The sequence below is a fragment of the Urocitellus parryii genome, chromosome 10 (assembly GCF_045843805.1).
Source record: "Urocitellus parryii isolate mUroPar1 chromosome 10, mUroPar1.hap1, whole genome shotgun sequence".
Lineage (NCBI taxonomy): Eukaryota > Metazoa > Chordata > Mammalia > Rodentia > Sciuridae > Urocitellus > Urocitellus parryii.
In genome coordinates, this window is record NC_135540.1 from 79,413,089 (window position 1) to 79,436,225 (window position 23,137).

The 23,137-nt window shown below is 45.6% G+C and overlaps 1 protein-coding gene across 1 annotated transcript in view; it reads left to right on the forward strand.

The window, feature by feature from the left end:
* The first annotated feature begins 2,579 nt into the window (after positions 1-2,579).
* Scd5 (stearoyl-CoA desaturase 5) overlaps positions 2,580-23,137 on the forward strand; it is a 139,459-nt gene continuing 118,901 nt past the window's right edge. The window contains exon 1 of the mRNA XM_026409017.1: positions 2,580-2,811. Coding sequence (XP_026264802.1) covers positions 2,580-2,811 — 232 coding nt within the window. The remainder of the gene's footprint in view (positions 2,812-23,137) is intronic.

The window sequence follows — 23,137 nt, forward strand, 5'->3', positions numbered from 1 at the left end:
AGCACTGGTAAATAAAATTGCCCATGTAGCAATGGTTATAATCTGACATGTCTTCTAATATGACTATTTTGTCCTTGAACCTTTCCCTCCTCACTTCCTTCTTTCTACTTTTTCAGTGCATAAGTACAGGACTACTCCCTCCTTTTATCCCGAACATACTACTATTATGGCTCATATCACATTTTGGTAATTGTTTGGCAGGGTAAGGGTTATTTATCCTGGGGTGAGATGAATATTCACCCACTTCTGAGGCCCTGAGCAGAACCTAAGAAAACATGCAATGACCCTGACACATAATGTGCTACAGTGGACAGTTATTAGCAAGAGTATATATTGTAACTGGTAGATGTTGCACTCTGAGGCTGGATGAGGAGGTGCCATTTGTCTTCAGCCATCCTTTCAAAGGTATAATTTGAAGACCTAAAGGACACTTCTCTCCTCCCCAACACACAAAAACATTCTCTTCTCCATCATGAAGTCAACCAGCTGAAACCATTGGCCCAACCCAATCTGATCCATTGGAAAAGAGGAAGATGTTGGTTTGAGACAGGTTCAAGATAAAGCAGCTTATCAAACAGATAAGGAACTCAGTGTGACTAGTAAAGAACTATTTTGCTGCTTCCCCCTGACTCCGTGTATATAAGATACATAATAAAAAGGTTTTTTTTTAATAATAGATTGGAACTTTCTTCCCTTCCAAGGTCATAGCCAAAAGGTTACATTTATTTGATCAGTCTTGGATCTATGGTAACTCCTTTAGGGCAAGGACCATACCGTATTCATTTTTGTATCCCCAGTGCTCACTAGTCCTGACTCAAAGCAGGCGTCTAATAAATGCCAAACAGATGACTGAATGGTTAGAGGACACTAATCCAGAGAGAGGTCTTTGACCAAGTAACTAGGCCACCCAAGAAAGAAAAAACAGACTGTATTAAAGAGCCACAGGTCGCAGGTGGGTCTGGTAGAAGTGAGAAGGAATAGAGCAGGCATGGGGGGAGAGTGGTTCATTATAAAGTGCAGGTTGAGCAAACTGATGAAATTCACACCCTCCAGTTCCCTGATCCATTGTCTCACTGGTCATTATACAGTGCCAACATTTATCTGGTCCTCAGGCAAGTTTCCTTTAGTTCTCTAGTTTCAGCTCCATCTGAGGCTCCACCATAACAGTAGCTCAGTGGCCCAGATTCCATAAGCCACAGATTTTGCTTCAGTTTTAAACTAGACATTGTTTTATCTGGATGAGTGGACTGGCTCAGATCTGCTAACAGTAAGATTCTCCACTGTGGCCCTTTCATGAAGTCAGTCCTTTGTATTTTTTTTTTCCTCTCTCCTGGAATCCTGGAAAGGATTCCTAACAATGAGAAATCAAAACATCAGCTTTTTCTCATGTTCAATATAATGTCAACATAATGGCACCCCTTCAAACTCAAATGCACAGAATTTGCAAGCTGGAAGGAAGAACAGAGACTAATTCTGTTTCCCAGGTAAGAAAAATTGTGCCAGGAAGCTAAGCTGGGTCACAGCAAATTAAAAGTATAACTCAGTGCCTCTGGCTTCCAGTCCTGAGCCCCTTTTCTTCTATTGTCCACTTGCAGGTGCGGTCACATCTGCCTAGGAGGGGAGAAATGGGCAGCAACAAAAAATTTTCCCAGTCAGAAACATGTTGGTTAGTTAGAATTTACCGTAAACAGAGCTGTAGGGCTGATGAGCTGAGCAGCATCAAGGCACTGTTGGCTGGTAGCCAGCTCCAAATCCTCTAGCATCAACCACCAGGCGCTGAGCCCCTGCTGTGTGCCTGGATCATCCGCGGCTCCCTAAGAGTTGACTGACTGCCATACACTCCTCTCCTGGACCTAGGGAGCCTTACTAACCGCCAGACTGGAATTTAAGATTCTCATGGTAAATGTGGCCCTTAACTCCCGGTGAAACTCCAAGCAAATATTTTAAATTTCCAACAATATTGGTCTGTGGCTTGAGGGAGGGAAGGGGGACGAGGTTCAAATGGGAATCATCTAGAAACGGTATGCTTAGGGTCTAGAGAAAATAGACACACATAAACCAACAAGAGTGCTGGGAGCCACTCTGAGAGCCATGCTGCAGGCTCCCTGTCCCCGGAACCCCATCTCACCGAACCCCTGTCAGGAGCTGCCAACTCCGGTCCAGGGGGTCTCCCTGCGGAGCCCAGACTCCGGGCTTAGGGGGCCTTTTCTTTAAGAGCCCCACGGGCAGTGCTGATTGGCTGTAGCTATGCAGGTCTTTCTTCCCCGGCTCCCGGCGAGCGCTCCAGCCCTCTCCACCCCGCCCTCTCGGCCCCTGCTCCGCGCCTTCTCCCGCCCCACGCTCCCTCCTCCTCTTCCTCGCAGCGGAGTTGAGCTCGACAGCTGCCCGGGTGATACGCCAGCAACAGATGCCGTCCGCCAGGATTGGCATCCTTAGGCTACGCTGAACGCCTGAAGAAGAGAGCAGGGCTGGGAGGGCGGGGACGCGAGGTGCGGAGAATCCCGGCTAAAAGGCAAGAGCCCCCGCCGCAGCCAGCTGCTCCGCGCGTCGCTGCTGCCAGCGCCCACCTCTCCCCAGCCATGCCAGGCCAGGCCACTGACGCGGGGAAGGTTTCCTTCTGCGATGCCAAGGAGGAAATCCGTGCCGAGCTCGAAGGCTTGGCATACGGCGATCGCCAGGAGAGGCCTGGCGCGCGTGAGCAGCGGCTGAACATCGTCTGGAGGAACGTGGTCCTGATGAGCCTGCTTCACTTGGGTGCCATGTACTCCTTGGTGCTCATCCCCAAAGCCATGCCGCTCACTCTGCTCTGGGGTAAGTGCCGCCGGCGCCCCCCACGCTCCAGGCTTAGTGGAGGGGCCCCACCTGGCGCTCGAGGTCGCTGCTCGGCCACAAGCGGTTCGAAGCTCCCTGGTTCTCCCCTCGCCTTCCCTACGCGCCCCGGCCCCCTAGGGATCCAGTTCTGCACCCTTTCGGACCGGCAGGTATTTCTGCCCGGGCATTTCCAACTTTTGCTTTCCCCCGCGGTTAGCCTGAAAAAGAGCGTTTGCTGGCCCCCTTATGGAGAGCCAGAGGGACCCAGCCCTGCCGTCCAAGGCGAGCGGAGAGAGTGGCTAGGTATAGGCTCAAAGAGCCAGGATAGCGGGTAGTAGTGTGGCTGTGCGGGTCCCAGGGTTCTGTCTGCAGTATTTCAACTTCTGGTCTCCTTGGCGGGTCACGGACCTCGGGGCTGAGTTAATAAAAATAAAGATAAGGGAAGCGGGAAGAGACCTGGCACAAGATTGAGTCTTGGTTTTCAAGCATTAGATTGAAGAAAACAGTTCCTTTCCTGCCTCTTTAAGCCCCCTCTACCTCCCCGCTCTGTGATCTTGCAATGCCCACTTGCAGTTCTCCAGCCCCAGAAGTTTCTCTGTGAGCAAACGAGCCCATGGAGAGAGCGCGTCTGCCCCAGCACCAACCTCTCCAGAGGCTTTCTCTACCTGGCCAGTGCAGATGTGTTCTGCACCTGTGAGTGCACCTGTGACTTTCTGGCCATCCTCCTTTCTTACACCTCCTACCACAGGGAAGGAATCCCAGGAGCAGAGCACCACCTCTCCAGAGGTCCCAGGACCTCCGTGCCTGTGCTGCAGGATCTCAGTCGCTTAACCATCTAGCAGTCCTTCCTAGCCCCAAGACTGGTTTTGGCTTCTCTCATCAAAACTGCAGTAGCCAAGACAAAAGGCACAGTCATTGATACATTGGACTGAGAATTGGAAGCGGTAATCCAAGAAGCCCTTTAGCTCTGGTTTCCCTGTAAAGAACTGGGACAGGAGAAGCACAACCTACTTTTATTTCCAGAGGGGCAGAGACAAGAAGACATTAAGAAGACCTCTTTCTTCAAAGCTGCTAATTCGGCATAGATCCAGTTGCAGATGCATATATAGAGAATAGGGCCACTGGGGTTCCAAGCCTTCCCTTGAAGCCCTGTAGTCCCTTATCTTGGAAGCAAACCCATCCAGAACTTGGTACCTTTTAAAGGGGGGTGTGGCTCAGAGAGTGAACACAGTGTTGAGGGATGGTGAGAGGCAAGTGTCTTAGGGACTCCCTAAAGCCTTTAAAGTCCCCCCAGAGCTCTGGTAATCCCGCTTCCTCATTGTGCCTTCTCAATTCCTTGTGGTTTTCCCCATTGTTCTTCTTAAGTGGTTTAATTCTCTGTCTTCCTTTATCTGTAAGTGACAACATTGTAAGACATGCAGCCATTGCTTAATGGATACACTCCCACTGCTAACTAAAGCCTCTGCCGCCTGGAGGCTCCATCCAGGCCCTGGTTCCCTCAGCTTCCAGAAGTGGGGCTGGGCATTGAACTACAGAGCCTACCTGCCTCTGGGGGACTGGGCCTTACCTTTAATAGCTTCAATGTTTAGAACATGCTCAAGAAGTGAGCACTTAAAATATTATCTTACATGCCTAGAGCTCCATGGGACTCACAGGCTCCACTGCTTACAACCTCTGAACCCCAGGACCCGGGCATTCCTCCAGGAGCCACAAGGACCAGACTCTCCTCCTGAGGTTTACCAAGTCACCCCTGCCCTTTCCCAGACTGTTCTCAGTGGTGAAGACTGAATCTTTGTGCTGAAAGATCTTGACCAGCAGGCCCTCTGTTGGCCCCCAAACTCCTCTAACTGCCTCAGAGAAGGCAACACACTGCAGGAATCTAGTTTCCCTTTTGCGGGTGATGTACCTCTGATGTACATCCTGTACCTCTGCCACTCTCTATCAGCTCTGTTCTCTCTTTCTTCTTCTTTTCCTTACCTTCATTGCCTCTCAAAAAAAAAAAATGCAGTGCTGGATGTGGTAGTTTCAGTGCCCCAAATTGTGACTTAGAAACATTTTGAATGATGGCGGGGGGGGGGGGGCAGGAAAGAGGGACAGTCATGCAATCATATTGCAGCTAAGATCAGTTGTGATAATGTCTAGGCTCTCAGGCAAGCAGGAGGAGTAGGGGACTGTTGTGTCAGAGCTAATTTCAGAAAAAATCCTAGTGTCTTGACCCACAAATCTACCCCCACTGAAGGCCCTTTACCTACACCTCCCTCACTGGTTCTGTGTAGCATTAGGGCTGAATTTGTTTTTGTGGTACTGGGGATTGAACCCAGGGGCACTTAACCACTGAGCCATATCCCCAGCGCCCCCCCCCCTTTGTATTTTATTTAGAGACAGGGCCTCACTAAGTTGCTGAGGCTGGCTTTGAACTCAGGATCCTCCTCAGCCTCCCAAGTGGCTGGGTTTATAGGTGTGTGCCACCATGCCTGGCCTAAGGCCGAGTTCTTGCCCCAGTGAGCTGCTCATCCTTTCAGAGACCTGAGTTGTCAAGGAAATAGGCTTGCTATCCTCCACCTCAAATGAGGTTGCCTAAAACAAGAGGCATACGTGCAGTGAGGTGTGCAGTGTGCGGGGAGTGATTTACATGGTGAAAAATGTCACCCGTGAAAGATCCATTAAGTACTTCCTTCCATCTCCTGCCCGGCCTAATCCTCACCCCCCAACCTCCTCAGGACCAGAGCAAGTAGTTTTTCCTTCTGGTCCTCCCAGTTTCCTCAGTGGGCAGGCTGTCAGAACAGAATGCTCTTGGTTTTCACAGGTCCTCAGGGATGAGTTCATTAGTTTCAGGTACAGAAATCAAACTCCACTGGGAGGAAAAAGCTCCCCTGAAAGCTTGAGGTCACAAAAGTGCCAGCTTTGAGAATTCCTGGCCAAGGAGACAGTTAGACAATGCCCTGAATATTGAGCTGGAAGTGATGACCAGCAGTTTTGAGGTAAAAGTCCTGGGGCTGCTTCCCCATGGAACCTTTCCCTGATTGTCTCCAGGAATCTGACTGGTGACTCCTGGAAACATCAAGAACTTTTCTAGTTTCTCTCTAAATGTCATCAGAGCCCCCTAAATGTATCCCATGGTGAGATATGTCTTTCCCCTAAAGGTCAACTTCAGTTGCCAAGTAGTCATTTACCTTTCTCTTTTGAATGGATCAGCCATCCTCTTTCTATCCTCCCCTGGGGTAAATGTGACTATTGTGAAGGCAGATGTGGGATTCTCTGGGCCCTTCTGTATCTAGACTGTCCTGAGTGGGCATCAGCCTATGGCAAGAGAGTTGAGAATTGGAGATTAAAGGTGGCATGGGGGAGGGGAGTCAGGAGAAGCTGGGTGGTCCAACATGCACATTTTGAAAACTACCCAAAGATGAGCTGTCTTCTGTGAGGCATTGGGGTAACCTACATCCACGACTTAGAATAGATGTCTTTGTTGGTCCTGATGTGTTTGTTTCTTATGCTTCTTTTCCATGAAGGTCTTCAGGGTGTTGAAGAGCCCTGCAAATGCATGGCAGTGGACTTCTGTCTTGTCTCCCTGTGTTTTAGGGTGAGCAAGGCTCAACAGAGGGGTAGATCTGAATGGAAATCCCCTGCTGTTCTTGCATGGCCTTGGATAAATTAACATCTCTGAACCTGTTTCTCACCTGTAAATTGGGTGTATTAATGATACTTGTTCATGAAATTGTGAGAATTAAATTAGCTGATATATGTAAATCACTTTGCACAGTTCCTAGTCCTTGGTTGATATTAAGTAATTGTGAGCTGCTATTTTTATTATTGATCCTAATACTGGCTCTTTTTCTTTAATAGAAGAATAAAAGGCCTTTCTGCAGCCCAATAAATTGGCATAGAACTTGGCTTCATTGCGTCTCTTGTTTTGGCTTTGAAAATAAAGGCTCTTTCTCAAAATCCCCAAAGGAAAAAAATCCTTTCGGTACTTTCTCCTGAATGCCCTCCTCTTTCTTTCTGTCTACTTTTTTCCAAAATATCACCATTTTGCAGCTAAGAATCTTTTTTTGTTCCTCTGACACCTCACCTGGTCTTTGACACTGTCTTTGGGAATTCTGGAACATAGCCAGTAATGATTGCCGTAGAAACAGGGCCAAATTATTTTTCTGAATCTCAGTTTTGACTTTTTTTTTCCCTTTCTGTCTCCTTGAGCCATCATTTAAAAAAAAAGTCTGTAATACTGAAATAAAGTATTCAAAAACCCCAAACTAAATAACCGAATGGCCCTTCCTTTTAAACCCTGTAATCCCGGCCCAGTGTTGTTGCAACTCCTGCATTTTTAATAAATGGGCACATCTAAGAACTTGCTCCGACTGGACTGGAGCAAAACCAGGGAGAATAGAGTGCTTTTTGCTGGCTAAATGTTTCCAGCAAGTGTAAATATAGATTGAGGTTAACATTATTAACTCAGTTTTTTTCCAAAACCGGTCAAGGTCACTGCAGGCTTCGCTGTGATCATAAAATGAGAAATTGAGCTGCAGAGTGGAAACCAGGGCTGGGAATCTTGGCATTGCCAATTAGTTCCACTTCAGACTTGCCCTTTATAATTTGTGAGCTTTGGTTTCCTCGTCTGTAAAATGGGAACAGTAATACTAAACTGACAGGGGGCATATATTAAAGGGCTTTCCAGAGAGTAGACACTCTACTATTTATTATCCCCCAAGAGATGTGGGGAGGCTTGAGTACTCGTGATTCAAATGTGAGGCAGAACTTTTAATATTCGATATGACTCTGCTATAATGTTTTGGTTCTCAATCTAGTTTTGTGTCTTGCATAAGATTATAATGATCACTTAGAAAAAGCCACTGATAGATAATACAAAAGGGTGACAACAGCCATGGTAGTTTATTTATTTTTTAATTTCTTTCCCAGTGCTAGCGGTTGAACCCAGGGTCTCACCCATGCTAGGCAAGTGGTCTAACACCGAGCTACACCCCCAGTCTCCTTGATGGGTTTTTTAAGGATTTACAAAAGCAAATGAGTTTGGGGGGCATTTTCCTTGAGCATTTATTTTGACATTCTGTCATCTCTGTCACATAGTCTATCTGTCCCTCTGTCCTATGTTTCATTAGAAGTGCCACCACCCTTGGGGTATAAAGAAGACTTTGGGGCTGGGTGTGTAGCTCAGAGGTGGAGTGCTTGCCTAGAATGGGCAAGGCCCTGGGTTCATTCCTGACACAGCAAAAAAAAAAAAAAAAAAAAAAAAAAAAAAAAGAGTATGGGATCTGAAATAAAGGGTCTAGGCCCAACATCCTGCCCATCGACCCAGTGTAGCCTTGAGCAAATTACTCATCCTCTCTTCTAAGTGTCTTCAGCTGTGCACTGGGGATTGTAACAGAACAAGCAGCGTTGGGCTGCAGCTGGAATGGAATGAAGCAGAGTCCTGGCCCTGAAGCCCGCACACAGCCAACATCAGCCCTCCCTGCTTCATTGGCTCACTCCCTTTGGGCTTCCCTCCTCTGGGCTCCTCTGTTCAGCTCTTCCTTTGCAGGCTGAGACTTGTTGGATCCAGACCCCTGGATGAAGCAAACCCCCTGGTGGTCAGAAAGCCCAGGTCATGCTGAAAGGTGGTTTCCTTCAGGTTTTATTTCCCTTGGCAGTGGATTGGTGGCCTCCACAGGGCCAGTTGCCTCCCTTATAAATATTGTTGTTTTTTCATTGTGTGTGTCAATGGCCATGAGAGAGAATCTCGAAGTCTTACATGCTTAGCATGCGCAAGGCCCTAGATTCATGTATTCACATCCACTAATATTTCTCTCTCTCTCTCTCTCTCTCTCTCTCTCTTTCTCTCAGTACTGGGGATTGAACTCAGGGCCTTTCATGTGCTAGGCAAGCTACCACTGAGCCACACCCCTAGCCCCCCCCTTTTTTTTTATCTTTTCAAACAGGGTCTCACTAAGTTGCCCAGTCTGGCCTCGAATCCTTACGCTCTTGCCTCAGCCTCATGAGTGTCTGGGATTACAGGTGTGCACACCTCTTTCTTTCTAATTGGGATGCTTTTTATTTATTTTTCTCCCTTTTCTACTTTGGCTAGGACTCCTGCTAAGTTGCTGAGGCAGGCCTAAAACTTGCAGTTGTCCTGCCTCAGTCTTCTGGGTTGCTGGGGTTACAGGCATGAGCCACTGTGCCCAGCTTGTTTTTTCATTCTGGTGGTTGTTAAAAATGACCGATCATCAGAATCACTTGAGTAGGTTTTACATTTTTCAGAAGCCTGAGCCCCTACCCATGCTACTGAATTGGAATCTCCCAGAGTGATATCCTGGCTTAAAAAAAAAAAAAACAAAAACAAAAAAACTATTTTAATTTTTTTGGTGTTTCTGATGCACAGCTGATAACCTTATTTAGTTTCCTTATTTAACACTATTTATTACCCCATCCATTATTGCCATCCTGAGGCAGGTGAGCTGGAGAAATAGATGCACAGCCAGTACCCACCAAGTCATATAGGTTGCACAGTCCAGAGCTGCACTAGAAGAGGTGGGAACTGAGGGGAGTCTGCAGGAAACTGGGGCTGGCTGACCAAGGGGCTTCTAAAAGTTACCCATGGAGGGGGGCTGTTCCAATTCCCACCTCACTTCCACCCTCAAACTGGCCTTAAAGCAGCTGGTTCTCACTAGCCTGCATTCTAGGGGTAAAGGGTCCTCTCTTCTACATCCTGCTCCCCATTTCTGTGGGTGTTAGGGATACTGCAGGCTCTGATGTTTACAAGGAATGGTTTGAGGGCTCTGGGTTCCCTCAGGCTGCAGGCTTCTTCTGGAGCGTCCTAGAGTTTTGTAGCAAACACCCAGGCATCCCCCCAGCTGAGCCACCTGAGCCTTAAGAGCCTTGCTACTCAAAGTGTGGTCGGTCCTTGGATCAGCAGCCCTCAGCATTACCTGGGAGCTTTCAGAAATAGCCAATCTCAGATTCCAACTCTGACCTATTGAATCAATAACTGCATTTTAACAATATCTCCACGGCTCATCTACATGCTATGGTTAGATAAGCACCCTGTGACCACAAGCTGGCAATTTAGAGAAGCTAAACTTGAGTGGGATTTTGCAATTTTCCTTTTAATGGTCTCTTTTCCTTTGCTTCCCCTCCTACACTTTTGACTCCTTGTAGCTTATTTTAGAACATGTCGGGATCCTGCTTCTCTTAACCAACAAAAGGCCGTTGCTAGTCTTTCAACCACCGGCAGCAGCAGCAATGTTTAATTCATGGGCTAGAAAATTAATTTTATTTTCATGAATAGATACAGGGGAAAATAACAAGGAGACCCTGTGCATGGCCTTTGGGACTTTAGCATGTCTATTTAACAATTGAACTGGTAACAGGGAGGAGCTTGGGGGTTGGGCTGCCTTCCACAAAAATTGAGAAGCAGATTTTATCAGTTGGGATAAAATTTGGCTCTTGGCTGCAGGTATCACAAAATGCAGCTTCAGTGGCTTAGATGATAACGAAGATTTCTCATTTCAAAAAATGAGAAATTCTGAGGCAGGACACTAATGGGAGGACCCAGCATCTAAGAGCAGTTTTCTTTGGTGGTCTTGTCACTAAACTAAATGTTTTCCTCATGGTTACAAGATGACTGCCAGAATTCTAGGCAACTCTGTGGAGTTATAATACTGTCCTATGGAAGAAGAGAGAGGCTGCCACTTCTTGTTTTATCACAGAATAAAAATCTTTTCCTTGTTGCCTCACAACTGATGTCCCCTCAAGTCTCACTTGCAGGACTGGGTCACATGTGCCTTATTAAACCAGTCACTGGCAAGGGAATGGATTACGGTGGCTGGTTCAGCCTTTTCAGGGCTGGCTGCCATTCTAGCCCACCAGGCTGCTGTAATCGAACCTTTAAACCACACAGATTTGTTTCTCAGGGTTCTGGAGGCTGGGAGGTCCCAGATCAAGGAGGCTGTAGATAGGTCCCTAGTGAGGGCCCACTTGCGGATTAAAAGAATGGCACCTTCTCTCTGTGTACACACATGGTGGAAAGGGCATGGTGTCTCTGGATCCTCTTTTATGAGGGCGCTGATTCCATCCCCGGGGGTACCACCTCACCTCCAACTTCCACCACCTTGGGAGTGAGGATTTCAACACATGAAGTTAGTAGAATTCATGCAGACCCTAGCAGCCACCGAGTCACATGAGGTGTGGGCAAACAGCCAAACAAACCCCAGGCTCTGCTGGAGGGAAGAGGCAGGCATGGCTGCTGGTACAGACTGCACCTCTTCTTCCTTTCTCCTCGTGGTGCACCTCCTGTGTCTGGAGAGGCTTCAGTTTCTCTGTCTTCCATTTCAGTGTGCTCTGCCCTTTGCTCCTGACCCCTTATGCTTGTCTGGGGTCTTGTGGTCATCCTGGTGAGTCATAAATGTCTGCTTTCCCCTGAGGCTCCCAGATCCTCCAGGGCTGCTCTGCTCCAACCTGACACAGGGCTTCTGCTGTGATGATACCCAACATGTGCAGTGCAGGGTGGACAGATCAAGGGATGAATGAATGAGTCTAAGTCACTGCACGCTTTTTCAAAGGGAATTTGCATTTGGTCCCTTACCTTTAACAGTGTTCCCCAGCCCTGTAGGAGAACTGTTTGGTTTGGGGAGAAGGGCTGGGGAAAGAGAGACCTTTTCCTCAGGGCCCTGGAGATCTGCATGCCCCTCTGCACCTGTCCACCCTGTGAGTAGCCCTGATCTCAGGAGAAGCTTGCAGAGCTCTCTACTGCTCCTCAGGGCTTTGATGAGGGGTGACAGGTTGGGTGGAGGGAGTGTTGAAGGTGGGGAATGTGACTCTGGGCACAGAGAATTCTTAACCACTTTTGGAGTAGGGTTCCTGGCTTAATTTAACTGAATTAAAAAGATAGAAAGCCAGTGACTTAGAATGTTCTTAACCTTGGAGACACAATTTCCCTGGAATGCTGATTTTCATGATTGGTCATTTTCCTCATCTTTCATGGGATGCAGAACCTCACTGATGTAGTCACAGCCGGATTTCTGTTCTCTTATCCCAGATTTTACTTAAGGGCAGTTAAAAGTCCAGTCCAGTGTCTCCTCACTTAACCCCACCCAGCAGGTACTTTTTATTTGCACAAACAATCTAAGAACAAAGTGTATTACCAAGAGGGAAGGTGCTAACTGTGTGATGAGGAAAACAGAACAATAGCTTTTAGATAGAGTACCGAAAACAGTTTTTGAAAGTGCACATTCAGGAAGATGTACAGAGTAGAACTGTATTGTAGTCATGTAAAACCTTTGAGTCAGATACGCATGTAAATTGCCTACTTAAGGTAAGTGCTTAATGGATGTTGCTCTGGGAGGTGGTTGGGTCTCCTAGGGTGGAAGATTCCTAATAGTGCCTCCGAAATGGAAGAAATATCAAATATCAATAAACTTGGAAATGAAATGAGATAAGAATAGAGATTTAAAAGTGAGGTTTAAATGCATTTTCTTCTTCTATCACTGGCTAGCATATGGATATCATCATCTACTTGCTATTGGGGCTGTGCTGGTTTTAGCTTGGTTCTGTGAAGTGAGGATGGCTTATGAACACAATCTGGGAGCTAAATGGGCCAGGCCATCTCTAATAGCATCCTCCTCATCAAAAGCATTTATCAAGCAAGCAATTAATTACTTAGGGCCCTGGGCCAGACATTGAGTGAGAAAACAAAGACTCAGGTCTCTTCTATCTTTTGTAACTCAAAGGAGCAACTATTGTTCTCTGGGCTGGGGTAGAAAATGGAAAATACTCTTATCCTTTCAAAGTTCCATGCATGAAATTAGAAATGAATTTCTGAAACTTAAGTGTTTCATGGAGTAGTTCACTCCTCTCCCAAGTATGTTCATAAGAAGATTTTGAGATAGTTTCAATGAAACTTGACTCTGTTCTCAGTCTGCGACTCACTTGAAGTGTTCCCAAAGCATTTGTGGGCCCATGAGTCACGATAAGCAAGCGGAGATACTTATTAGCAAGTGTGAATAAGGCCCACATATCTTGGGCTCTGCAGAACTTGAAAAGCGGGTGAGCCAGTAACATTTTTGAGCTCTATTCACAATACTTCAGGGTCTTTCCTACAAAAGAAGGAAAAAGTAATTTTTTTTTCTTCCCTTCATAGTTCTTAGTTGGGACAGAGCCCTGCACCAAAAGACCAATTAAAAACAATGATGAACAGAAGTTTATTGGCCTATATACTTCATATGTATACATGGGAGACACACAGGGAATGAGTAGGTCTCAAAGAGGTGGCTTTGAATTCCACCTATAGAGCATCTTCAGCACAGAAGGGTACATTTAAAAAAATTTTTAGAAAATATTTTTTAGTTGTCAATAAACCTTTATTTTATTTACTTATATGTGGTGCTGAGAATCAAACCCAGGGCCTCACAAGTCTTTAGAATTTTATTGGTTCAAAATGGATACAAAGTACTGTTTTTATAGAACATTCATGAGACTTTTTAATTTGTAGCTGAAGTTTATATCAAATATCTAGAGCCTGATGATCTTTCTAAAGTTAGCTCAGAAGGGTACATTTTTAGAGAAGCAACAAAGTACATTTCTAGAGAAGAAAGACTCTGACTGTAGAAAGGCAAATAGATAAAGGCTAGTTAGTAGGCCTCCTTAAGTTGGTTTTGTAGGTCTCCAGGCTGACAGGGGCCTAATTTTGGTCAACCGTTGTCTTTCCTGGTAGAAGGTAGGGGAAGGACACTAGCCCTTATAAATGTATGTCCTGCTTTTAGGTAAATAAGGGAATGGTAGAGAGGTGGGTTTCTTTTTGTCATTCATTTTTTGTTTGTTTGTTGTTAATATATCTGTTTCTGTTCAATTTCCTTCAGTTCAAAAATATGCCAGAGTAGGCATAGAATGATGTCCTAGAATTCCATCTGGAGCTCTGGGGCAAGTTAAGTCACACCATCTGGGTATAAGGTAGATACGAACTAGCTTGGCAGTGCTCCTAGGAGAGCTGGAATAAGCAGTTATTAAATCTCATATTCCCTTGGGCGCAGAGCTTGTATTCAATCAGCATGCACCACTGTGGTTCTACTAGTGATTAAAATATTGAAATAACCAGTTGCTTCTGCCTTTTCTGCTATGCATGGAATCCCCAGCAATCCTGAAGCTAAAAGGTCAATGCCTGTCTCAGCTGCAGGGCTTAACTCTACATCTGTTTTGATTGGTTGGTGCCTTGTGGGTTGTCAAATATTTTTACTATCACCTCTGCATATTCGTTCTCTTGTTGTATAATCTTCTATCCCATTCACAGTTCTATTAAAATATGAGAATTTAAAAGAAAATTAATATATTCCAGTCTAAGTTGATATCCCCATACTGTGTGAGGAAAGGTATTAGAGCTCAATCACAATCTAAGGTTTAGCAGGGCATAGTGACATACACTTGTGATCCCAGCAAATTGGGAGGCTGAGAAAGGAGAATTTCAGGTTCAAGGCCAGCCTCAGCAACTTAGTGAGGCTGTAAGCCACCTAGTGAGACCCTGTCTTAAAATAAAAAATTAAAAGGGCTGTGGATGTGGCTCAGTGGTTAAAAACCCCTGGATTCAATCCTCAAAAAAAAAAAAAAAAATTCTATGGTTTTAGGTGACTCACTTGTCCTAGAAGAAACTCCTTTTGTGATAGAAGCAATGCGTGTCTAAAAGGTGATTGTAATTTTCATTTATAATTGCCTTTGCATAAGATTTTCCCATCTGAGAGAATTGATATTACTTTTATCATCAGAAAAAATAACATTTTTGTAAAAATAAAATTATAAAGTTACTTCCTTGTGGTGTTGGGAGGTAAGGGGACAGATGAGGAAAGTGCCACAAGTCAGGAGGTGCTCCTAACTCACAATTAATTTTCCCATAAAGGTAAATGGTGTCTAGGCCCATCAGCTAGCCCAGGGCCAGTGTCACTCAAACTATACCTGAGGCTTGGTACAGGTAATTTTTTTAATTAAAGGAAGTTTCAAGCATATACAAAAAAGAATAGTCTATTACCCACCCCCATCGTTGCTTACCTTGGGATTTTTTTTCTTTGCAATTTTTTTACCTTGATACACAATTTTAGACTCATAAAAATGGTACTGTCAAGGTGAGACTGCAATAAATCACTGACAATCTTTTTTTATACATACATTTTTTAAAACATTTATTTAATTTTTTTAGGTGTAGACGGACACAACACAATGCCTTTATTTTTATGTGGTGCTGAGGATCGAACCCGGGTCCCGTCCATGCTAGGCGAGCACTCTACTGCTGAGCCACAATCCCAGCCTCCTGAATCCATCTTAAAGCAGGAGACAGAAACTTTATTCACCAGCTGGTGGACCGGATCTACTAGCTGGCAGGCTGAGGAGTAGGCTGCAAGTCTATACCCTTCGGCCCCCTCCCAGGGTTTGTGTACACCTTTTATAGTCCAAAACCGTATTGAAGCATAAGTGGCTGTTGCTATGATTCAAAACCATAAACAACATCCTGAGATCTAAAATCATAAGCAGAGAAGAGAGTGGGCCAAAATGTCCCTAGTTGTGTACAAGTTAAAGAATGGTTACTAACATCTAGACAATCAATTTCTGACAAGGTACCTTGTCCAAGAAAAATGGGAACCAAATGCAGAACACTTTTACATTGTATAAGAATTGCCATTTTGTGTTGCCAAACATACTATGCTAAGCAACTGTTAATGGGTACAGAGGTGGGGCTTTACCTGGGAGAAGCATTTCTTACATGACGTGGAATCTCAGGGCAAAATGGAATCTGTTTGGTCGTTGCCCAGATAGCCTGGCCCATAACAGTACAGGAAACTCTCAGCCCAGTCTCACCATTTACAGCTTGCTCCATTTGCTTTATCATTTTTTTCTCTTTGTATGTACATATGTGTACATATGTTATTTTTTCCTGAACCATTAGAGAATGAGTTGGAAGCACTGTCCCCTTTTATTTCTAAATATCTCAATGTATATTTCCTAAGAACAAGAGCATAACCACAGTACAGTTACCCAAATTAGGAACTATAACCTTGATATTTCCTAAGCTTCAGTGATTACTCAAATGTCATCGAGTGTCCTAGTAATGTCCTTTAGTAGCTCTTTTTTCCCCTCTCAGATTAGGTTGAAATAAATTCTAGAAACTGCTTCCATAAATACCTAAGTGTTGGTCGAGGGGATTCTGGCTACATGATCTATATGGAAAACCTGGGAGCAGCCTTTCCCTTACTAACTGCCCACAGTCCCTGGAGAAAAGAGCTTTGAGAAACTGTATCTAAAAGTGTTGAGGCATAGAAACCCAGGAGCAGGGATCAGCTGTACGTCAGTTTGCCTCAGCGAGGTCTGCTGTCTGCACTGGAGTCATTTAAATGAGCTGTTTCTTGAGCATGCAGATTCAGGACTCCACCCAGACCTCCAGAACCTGACTTTCTGAAGCCAGATGCAGGAATCTGCATTTTAACAAACTGCAGGTGGTTCTTGTACCCAGAGTGTTAGTGACGCTCCACCCCAGGGGCTGGTAGCTTAGGAGGAATGTGTCTTCCTGTACAATCCCAAATTCAGGATGGTTCTGTGACTGTTAGTTTACCTGAAATGCCAGGGAAATGTCGCTGGGATTACAGGCCTATGGCACCCTGCCTGGTTCCTAGACTCCCTGTCTAGGAAGGCTTCACAACATTTGGAGGAGAGCAGGCACTTTTCCAGCTCGGCCCCCTTCTTGGTAAGCTGGAAACACAGTGTAGCTCTGCTTGTGATAAACTGTCTCTTTCAGTGGCATCTTGGATCCAGGCTCTTCTGCCAACTGATACAAGGGCACCCTTTGTCACTTTTCTGACCCACTGACAAATGAAAATGGTCAGGAAGACCCCAGGAATGGGCCTGAAAGGGCAGTAGATGTTCACTACAACCAAGGGGTGGAGGGAGAGGTTAGTCCTAACCTACATCCTGTAAACAGTGGCCACAGGACATAGGTGGTTTTTCTGGCCTGCAGGCTGGCAAAGAGCAGTGATCACCCTCACCCAGGGCAGAACCTGACTTCAGCCTATTTTGTGCTGCAACAAGAGAAGCACTTACATGGGTAAATTATAATTAGCCCAGGTGTGTTGGCTCACCCTTCTGGAGACTGGGAAGTGCAAGATCAAGGGATCAGCATGCAAGAGCCTTCTTGTTCTTTCATCACATAGCAGATGGTGGAGGAACTCACCCTTTTTTAAGGAACCCATTAATCTACTTTTGAAGGAGGTGCCCTCCACCCAAATGCCTCCCTTTAGGCCCCGCCTCCTAACATCATGACTGGGGCTCAAGTTTCCAACATATGAACTTTGGGGACACAGTCAAATCGCAGCATCACTTCTTCTGCTGTAGAATTTCCCCCTCCCTAATCTGGGAAGAAGATGTGCCTCCCAGTGCTTTTTTTCATTTAGCATGAGAGGTTCTCAGGCCATTGCTAGAGCTTGTTGAGATCTTGAGGCTCATTTAGCCTTCCTCAGAGGAGTGCTCCCAGGTTGCTCTCACTCAGCTGTGTGAAGGTAAGGCAAAGAGTGGGCAGAGAGCCTTCCAAACAGCCAGGCCCTGCTTCTTCCACTGGAATCTTCACAGGGAAGAAGCAAATCAAAGTGCTAAAAGCAAAGCAGCCCCTTGACCCTGCGTCACACTGCCCCTGGCTGATAGAGCAGCAGGCCTCTGAGGCAGAGGGCCAGCTGGGCTCTGGGTAGCCAGGTGTGTCTTCAGTCTCCAGGCTGGAGGGAGAGATTTTGGACTCAGATAAATCTTTGCTGAATAGTTAAAGTGCTAATTAATCCCCCAAGTAACTCCAAGGCCAGGGCCATTTCTAGTAGATATTAATTGGGTTTATGAAAAAGATAAAGTATTTTAAGATGCAAAAGAGGTTCTCTAAACACTGTTGTGATGACTCTGAGTACGCATATTGGTGTTCTTGTCTGTGCTCAGTTCAGGAGCCCTGAGGGAGCCCTTTTGGAATATGCTTTTCTGCACCTGCTTGGAGACAGTAAGGCTAAGAGATTTAGATATCTCATTAAATCCCATTTCCTACACTTTTGTGAACATGGGCCTATTCTGGGCTTGGTGCTGAAAATATACAGGGTATTGTTCTGACCCATAAGAAGACCTCCATCACCCTCAGCTGGTGGGGAGGGACAGCTGGTTGACTGAACAAGTCTGGGAGGGACAACTGTTCCACCCCACAGTCCATTAAGACAGATGGACCAACTGACCAACCAATCAACTAACAGGTCTGCCATGGGGCCTGTTGGTTGACCACTGCTCTAGAAGAAGAGATGGATCTAGGCCAATTATCTGTTGCATCAGGACAGAAGTAGGCAGGGATGGCCAGAGAAGGAGTATGGCCGAGGTTACCTCTGGTGGGAGCAGGGTGGACGTACATTAGGCAGAACCATTGTGAGAAAGGCATTTCTAGCAGATGTAACAGCACATTCTGGGCATAGGATGTGGAATGTGCAGGGGAATTGGTGGCTAAAAATGTCATAGTATTTAGGTGCTTCCTATGCACCAGGCATCGTACTTAGTGCTTTTCACTCAACAATAGCTCTGTGAAGTAGTCATAGGGCCACAGCGTCTTAATTATGGTATGAACAGCAGCAATCCTTGGAAAACAATTATTTCATAACTGATTTTTAGTGGAAACTTGACTAAGTGAATTTATTTGGTGGCAAAATCTGACATAAATTGTTATCTTATTTAGAATTTTCCTGTGAATGTGTTTGATGGCAGACTCACATGGACCTGACTGTGGAGTGCACGCACACAGTATTACCTTTCTAAAACTGGGAAAGTTCTAAACTTTGAAGCACATTTGACTCAAGATTTTGGATAAGAGATTATGGACATTTGTTCACATTTTGCACTAGAGGAAACAGAGTGGCAGTTAGTGTTCAGTTGCCAAAGGTCACTGAGCTGATATGGGAAGTCTGATTCCTGAGCCCTGCCAGACACCAGTAGGTAACATTGCCTGAAGACTCTGACTTTCTACAAAGGAGCAATCTAGGAACTGGGTGTGTGAGCAACCTCTGAGTGACAGTGGGTTGGGATAGCATTGGCCATTCATGCCTGGTGGCAGAGCTCTGATGAAGTTCCCATCGCCACCCTCTAGGTGAAAGTGACAAGGATATGAGTGTCAATCTCTCCCCTTGGCCCATGAAGAGAGGCAGGCTTGGCCACCCCCGCTCTGGGGGAACTCAGGTATTATTTACCATGGCATCATGATATCGTGCCTCTCTGCCTATAGGATCTGTTGTTACCTTGAAAAAAAGCTAGTCCCCTGGCTGAGTCATTTCTCAAAGCTCCTTTTCATGATTCTTCATTGTCTTCACGTATTATTCTCATTACAGAGACCAGTGGGAAAGAACATGTACTTACAAAATAATTCTGGAGTGTTATAGGTTGGAAACAGGACCAGCCTTATGTGGCCCAGGGCATAAAGTAAGTAGCTAGTAGGAAATGACTTTTTTGTTTGTTTGTTTTTTGTACCAGGGATAGAATCAGGGACACTTAACTGAGCCACATCTCCAGTCCTTTTTCATATTTTATTTATTTATTTATACCAGGGATTGAATTCAAGGGCACTTAACCACTAAGCCACATCTCAGCCCTTTTTATTTTTTATTTTGAGACAGGGTCTCACTAGATTGCTTATAGCTTCACTAAGTTGCTGAGAGGCTGGCTTTGATCCTCCTGCCTCAGCCTCCAGAGCCTCTGGGATTACAGGTGAGCACCACGACACCCAGCTGGAAATGACTTTAAGAACAGGCTTTACAAAGCCTTTAACTTACCCTCAGCTGTCCCAGCATTTGGAGCAGGGTTCTGGGCCAGGGTTTTGCTCCAGGCCTTTATTTTTACGAGCCTCCTACAACAGAGTCTGAGGTTTTATACCTGTAATTCGTTTTCTTCCATCAGATTCTGAGTGGAGTCTGTGACTTTAAAAAGATTAAGTAGGTGCTGCTGGTCTGGAGGAAGCCAGAATCTCCTGAAAGAATAAATAGGGAGTAAGTATCCATTTATGTGTACTGTCCATTATTCCTTGGAAATCTACAGTCAATATAATCACTTGCATGGCTCAGTTTTTTCCTCCTCCTCCTCCTTCTTTTTTTTTTTTTTCTGGGGATTGTGCCCAAGACCTCGCTCATGCTAAGCATGCATTTAATTGGCAGGGTAATTAAGTCTTGGTAGGATGAAGGGGGTGACATGGGAGGTAACAGCCTCAGTAGATCTTATCGGGTAAGTTCCTAAGCACCCTTTACCCAAGTAAGGGATCCCCTTGGATGATGGGACAAAAAAAGGACAAGGATGAAAAAAGAAGCTGCTCTTTTCTTCTCACAATTGTGCCATGGTTCCACCAGGGTGAGGGGAGCAGTGCAGGCACCCCAAGTGCCTCCTTCCCACCTCTGCTCAGCTACTTTTCTATTTATTGCCATAACGAACTATCCTGAAGTAAATGCCTTATAGCAAAACAGATTTATTATCTTAGAGATCTACAGATTAGATGGCGGACACAGGTCTCACTGTGCTAAATCAAGGTGTCTCCCTCCATTCCTTTTGGGAAGCCCTATTTCCTTGGCATTTTCAGCTTGCAGAGGCTGCCTGCTGCCCTTGACTGTGGCCCTTTCTGCATCTTCGAAACCAGTGATGGCAGGTCAAATCCTTCTTGTAGGACATCATGCCACCTCCCCTTCGGCTTCTCTTCCGGTTCTAAGGACCCTTGTGATTCCATTGAGCCCACCTAGATGGTAGAGGATTCTTCCCCAGATGAAGGTCAGCTAATGAGCAAGCTTAATCCAGTCCACAACCTTAATTCCCTTTTTACCCTGAAATGTAACATATTTTGATACCAAAGACCAGGATGGGACCTCTTTGGGAGGCCATCACTCTGCCTACCACTCCCAGACACCAAAGAAAGCTAACCTTCATTACTTCCTCTAGTTATTATAAGTACTACTTGGATAGAAATGCTCAGCTATATGTAATTTTTTTTTTTAAAGAGAACTTATCTTTGTTGTGGGGACATCAAGGAATCATCAAAGTCACAAAATCTCAGACCTCTTCCTCCCCTTCCTGGGAGATGGTCTGGTTAGCTTACAGCCTGGGGCCTGCTGTCCAGGAATAGCCCCCCAAGCATGCAGCCCTCCTAGGGACCTTCCAAAAGACATCTGATGATGTCAGTGTTTGAGCAATCCATTTGGGTCAGGTCCCTGGGGTGAACTATGGCTGGAGACAGTGTAGGTTCTGGAAGCTCTCAGATGAGCATTTTGCTTAGGATGGGGGTGGGGAGAAATCTTGGCCTGTCCTGAATGCAGAATTCCATCTTCCTTTCACACATCTTTACGACTGTGTGTACAGTGTGTGAGCAGGGAATGAGAGGAAAGGCTAGAAAAAGAGGCCATCTAACAGTGGCAGTAGCAACAAGAAAGAGGTGCAGACGTATGCAGAAAGTGCAGAGGGGAAAGAGCTCCATGTCATTGGACTTGGGGGTCTCCTGGAGACGACAACAAGACCTTGGGTTTAGGGTCCAAGGAAGAATAATGGTATTCTCTCAAGCTTTCAAAGATTCAAAGGGCAGGGGTTGGGGCTTCCTTTTGTGGGGGGAGAGTTTGTTGGTTAATTGCACAGATTTGGGGCTTTTGTTTGTTTTGTTTCCGCCTGGCTGGGAGAACATCCCTCAGTGTGATTACATGAATCCAGACCTCTATTGGTAGCCCTGAGGCTGGGAATGAGAAATAGAGGAAACTTTCCCCAAAGCTGGACTAGCCACATAATTTACAGAGCCCAGTACAAAATGAAAATAAAGCAACCTTATTAAACAATTATTAGGAATTTCAAGGGCTAGGGCTGTAGCTCAGGGGTAGAGCTCATGCATAGAACGCTAGAGTTCCTGGGCTCAATCCTCAGCACCAAAACAACAACCAATAACAAAGAATCTCAAGACATGTTGGCAGCATATTTAACCTTAGTTCTTCATCCATAAAGTGGAGATCATGTTACTGATCCCAGTGTGACATCATGAGACTTATTGTTTATGGTGCTATAAGACAGAGCCAATAGTGCCCAGCAGCTCATCTAGCAACCAGGGATTTTGCCCAGATAATGGTCACAAAATCCACATAAGAGCATGTGTATAATCTGGGTGCAGTGGTGGCACATGCCTGTAATCCCAGGTACTCAGGAGGTTGAGGCAGGAGGATTGCAAGTTTGAGGCCAGCCTCGGCAATGTGGTGAGATTCTGTCTCAGAATAGATAACAAAGGCTCAGTGGTAGAGTATTTGTCTGTGTCTTCTAGTTCAATTCCAGGTACTGGTGGAGGGTTAGAGGGAGTAAGGGCACATCTGCTGAGGACCAGCCCCATTCAATATGGCTACCCATATATTCTTGTTCCCCTCTTTCCTTCACCAATACACACACACTCATGCCCTTCCCTCCAGAAGTGCTTTCCCAGACAGTACCCCAGAGTCATGCCAGACCTGAGCTTCCATGGCACCAGCCAACTCAGAATCCATCCCTGCAGGCAGCCTCCAGCCAGGGTTTGAGTGAACAGGGGAGGGGAGCCATGTGGGAGGACAACTGTCCAGTGAATCCAGGGGACATCCTTGAACTCATCTTGACCAGTGCCTGCCACTTTTTCCCCAGCAGTCTGTTCGCTGGCAATGGGCAGAAGTAGTGGTTTTGCATTCCATCTCTTCTGCCCACTCCATTCTGGCTGACCCAAAGGGGCTGATTAGCAAACTATGGGAGGGAAGAAGGAGCTGAGGGTCTGAACTTCTTGGCCTGTGGCAGAAGAGATATTGGCTGCTGATATTGGTGAACTGTGGGTGGCTAGGCGGATCCAAGGACTGTTGGAGCCATAGATTTAGGGACTTCACCCTGTTGCAACCTGTAAAGCACTGCTGAAAGTTGAACTGCAAATTTCTTCTGTCTCAAAGTTGGTATTAGTCAGTCCCTCTGATTGGAATCCTGGGAAGTTAAGGTAGGTGGAAGAGAAGGGGGGTGGGCATAAAACAGAACAGGAACACTTTGGGGTCTGTTTTCTTTAGGCAATAAATTCTAACATCTGGGAGAAGCAAAGTATGAAGAGAAGGGGTCATTCTTCTCCTGGGAAGAAGTGGTTGGTAGGTTGTTTGTATACTGAAACAATTGCCCCAAACCTCGAGTTGTTATTTTTCTTTTTGGAGATTTTATTTTGCATCTTATAAATTAAATAATGTTTGTTCTTGTAGACAGACAGAAAAATATAAGCAAGCAAAAGAAAGAAAAATTACTTCTGTCTCCTTAGAGAATTATTACTTATTACCTGTTATTTATTACCGTTTTG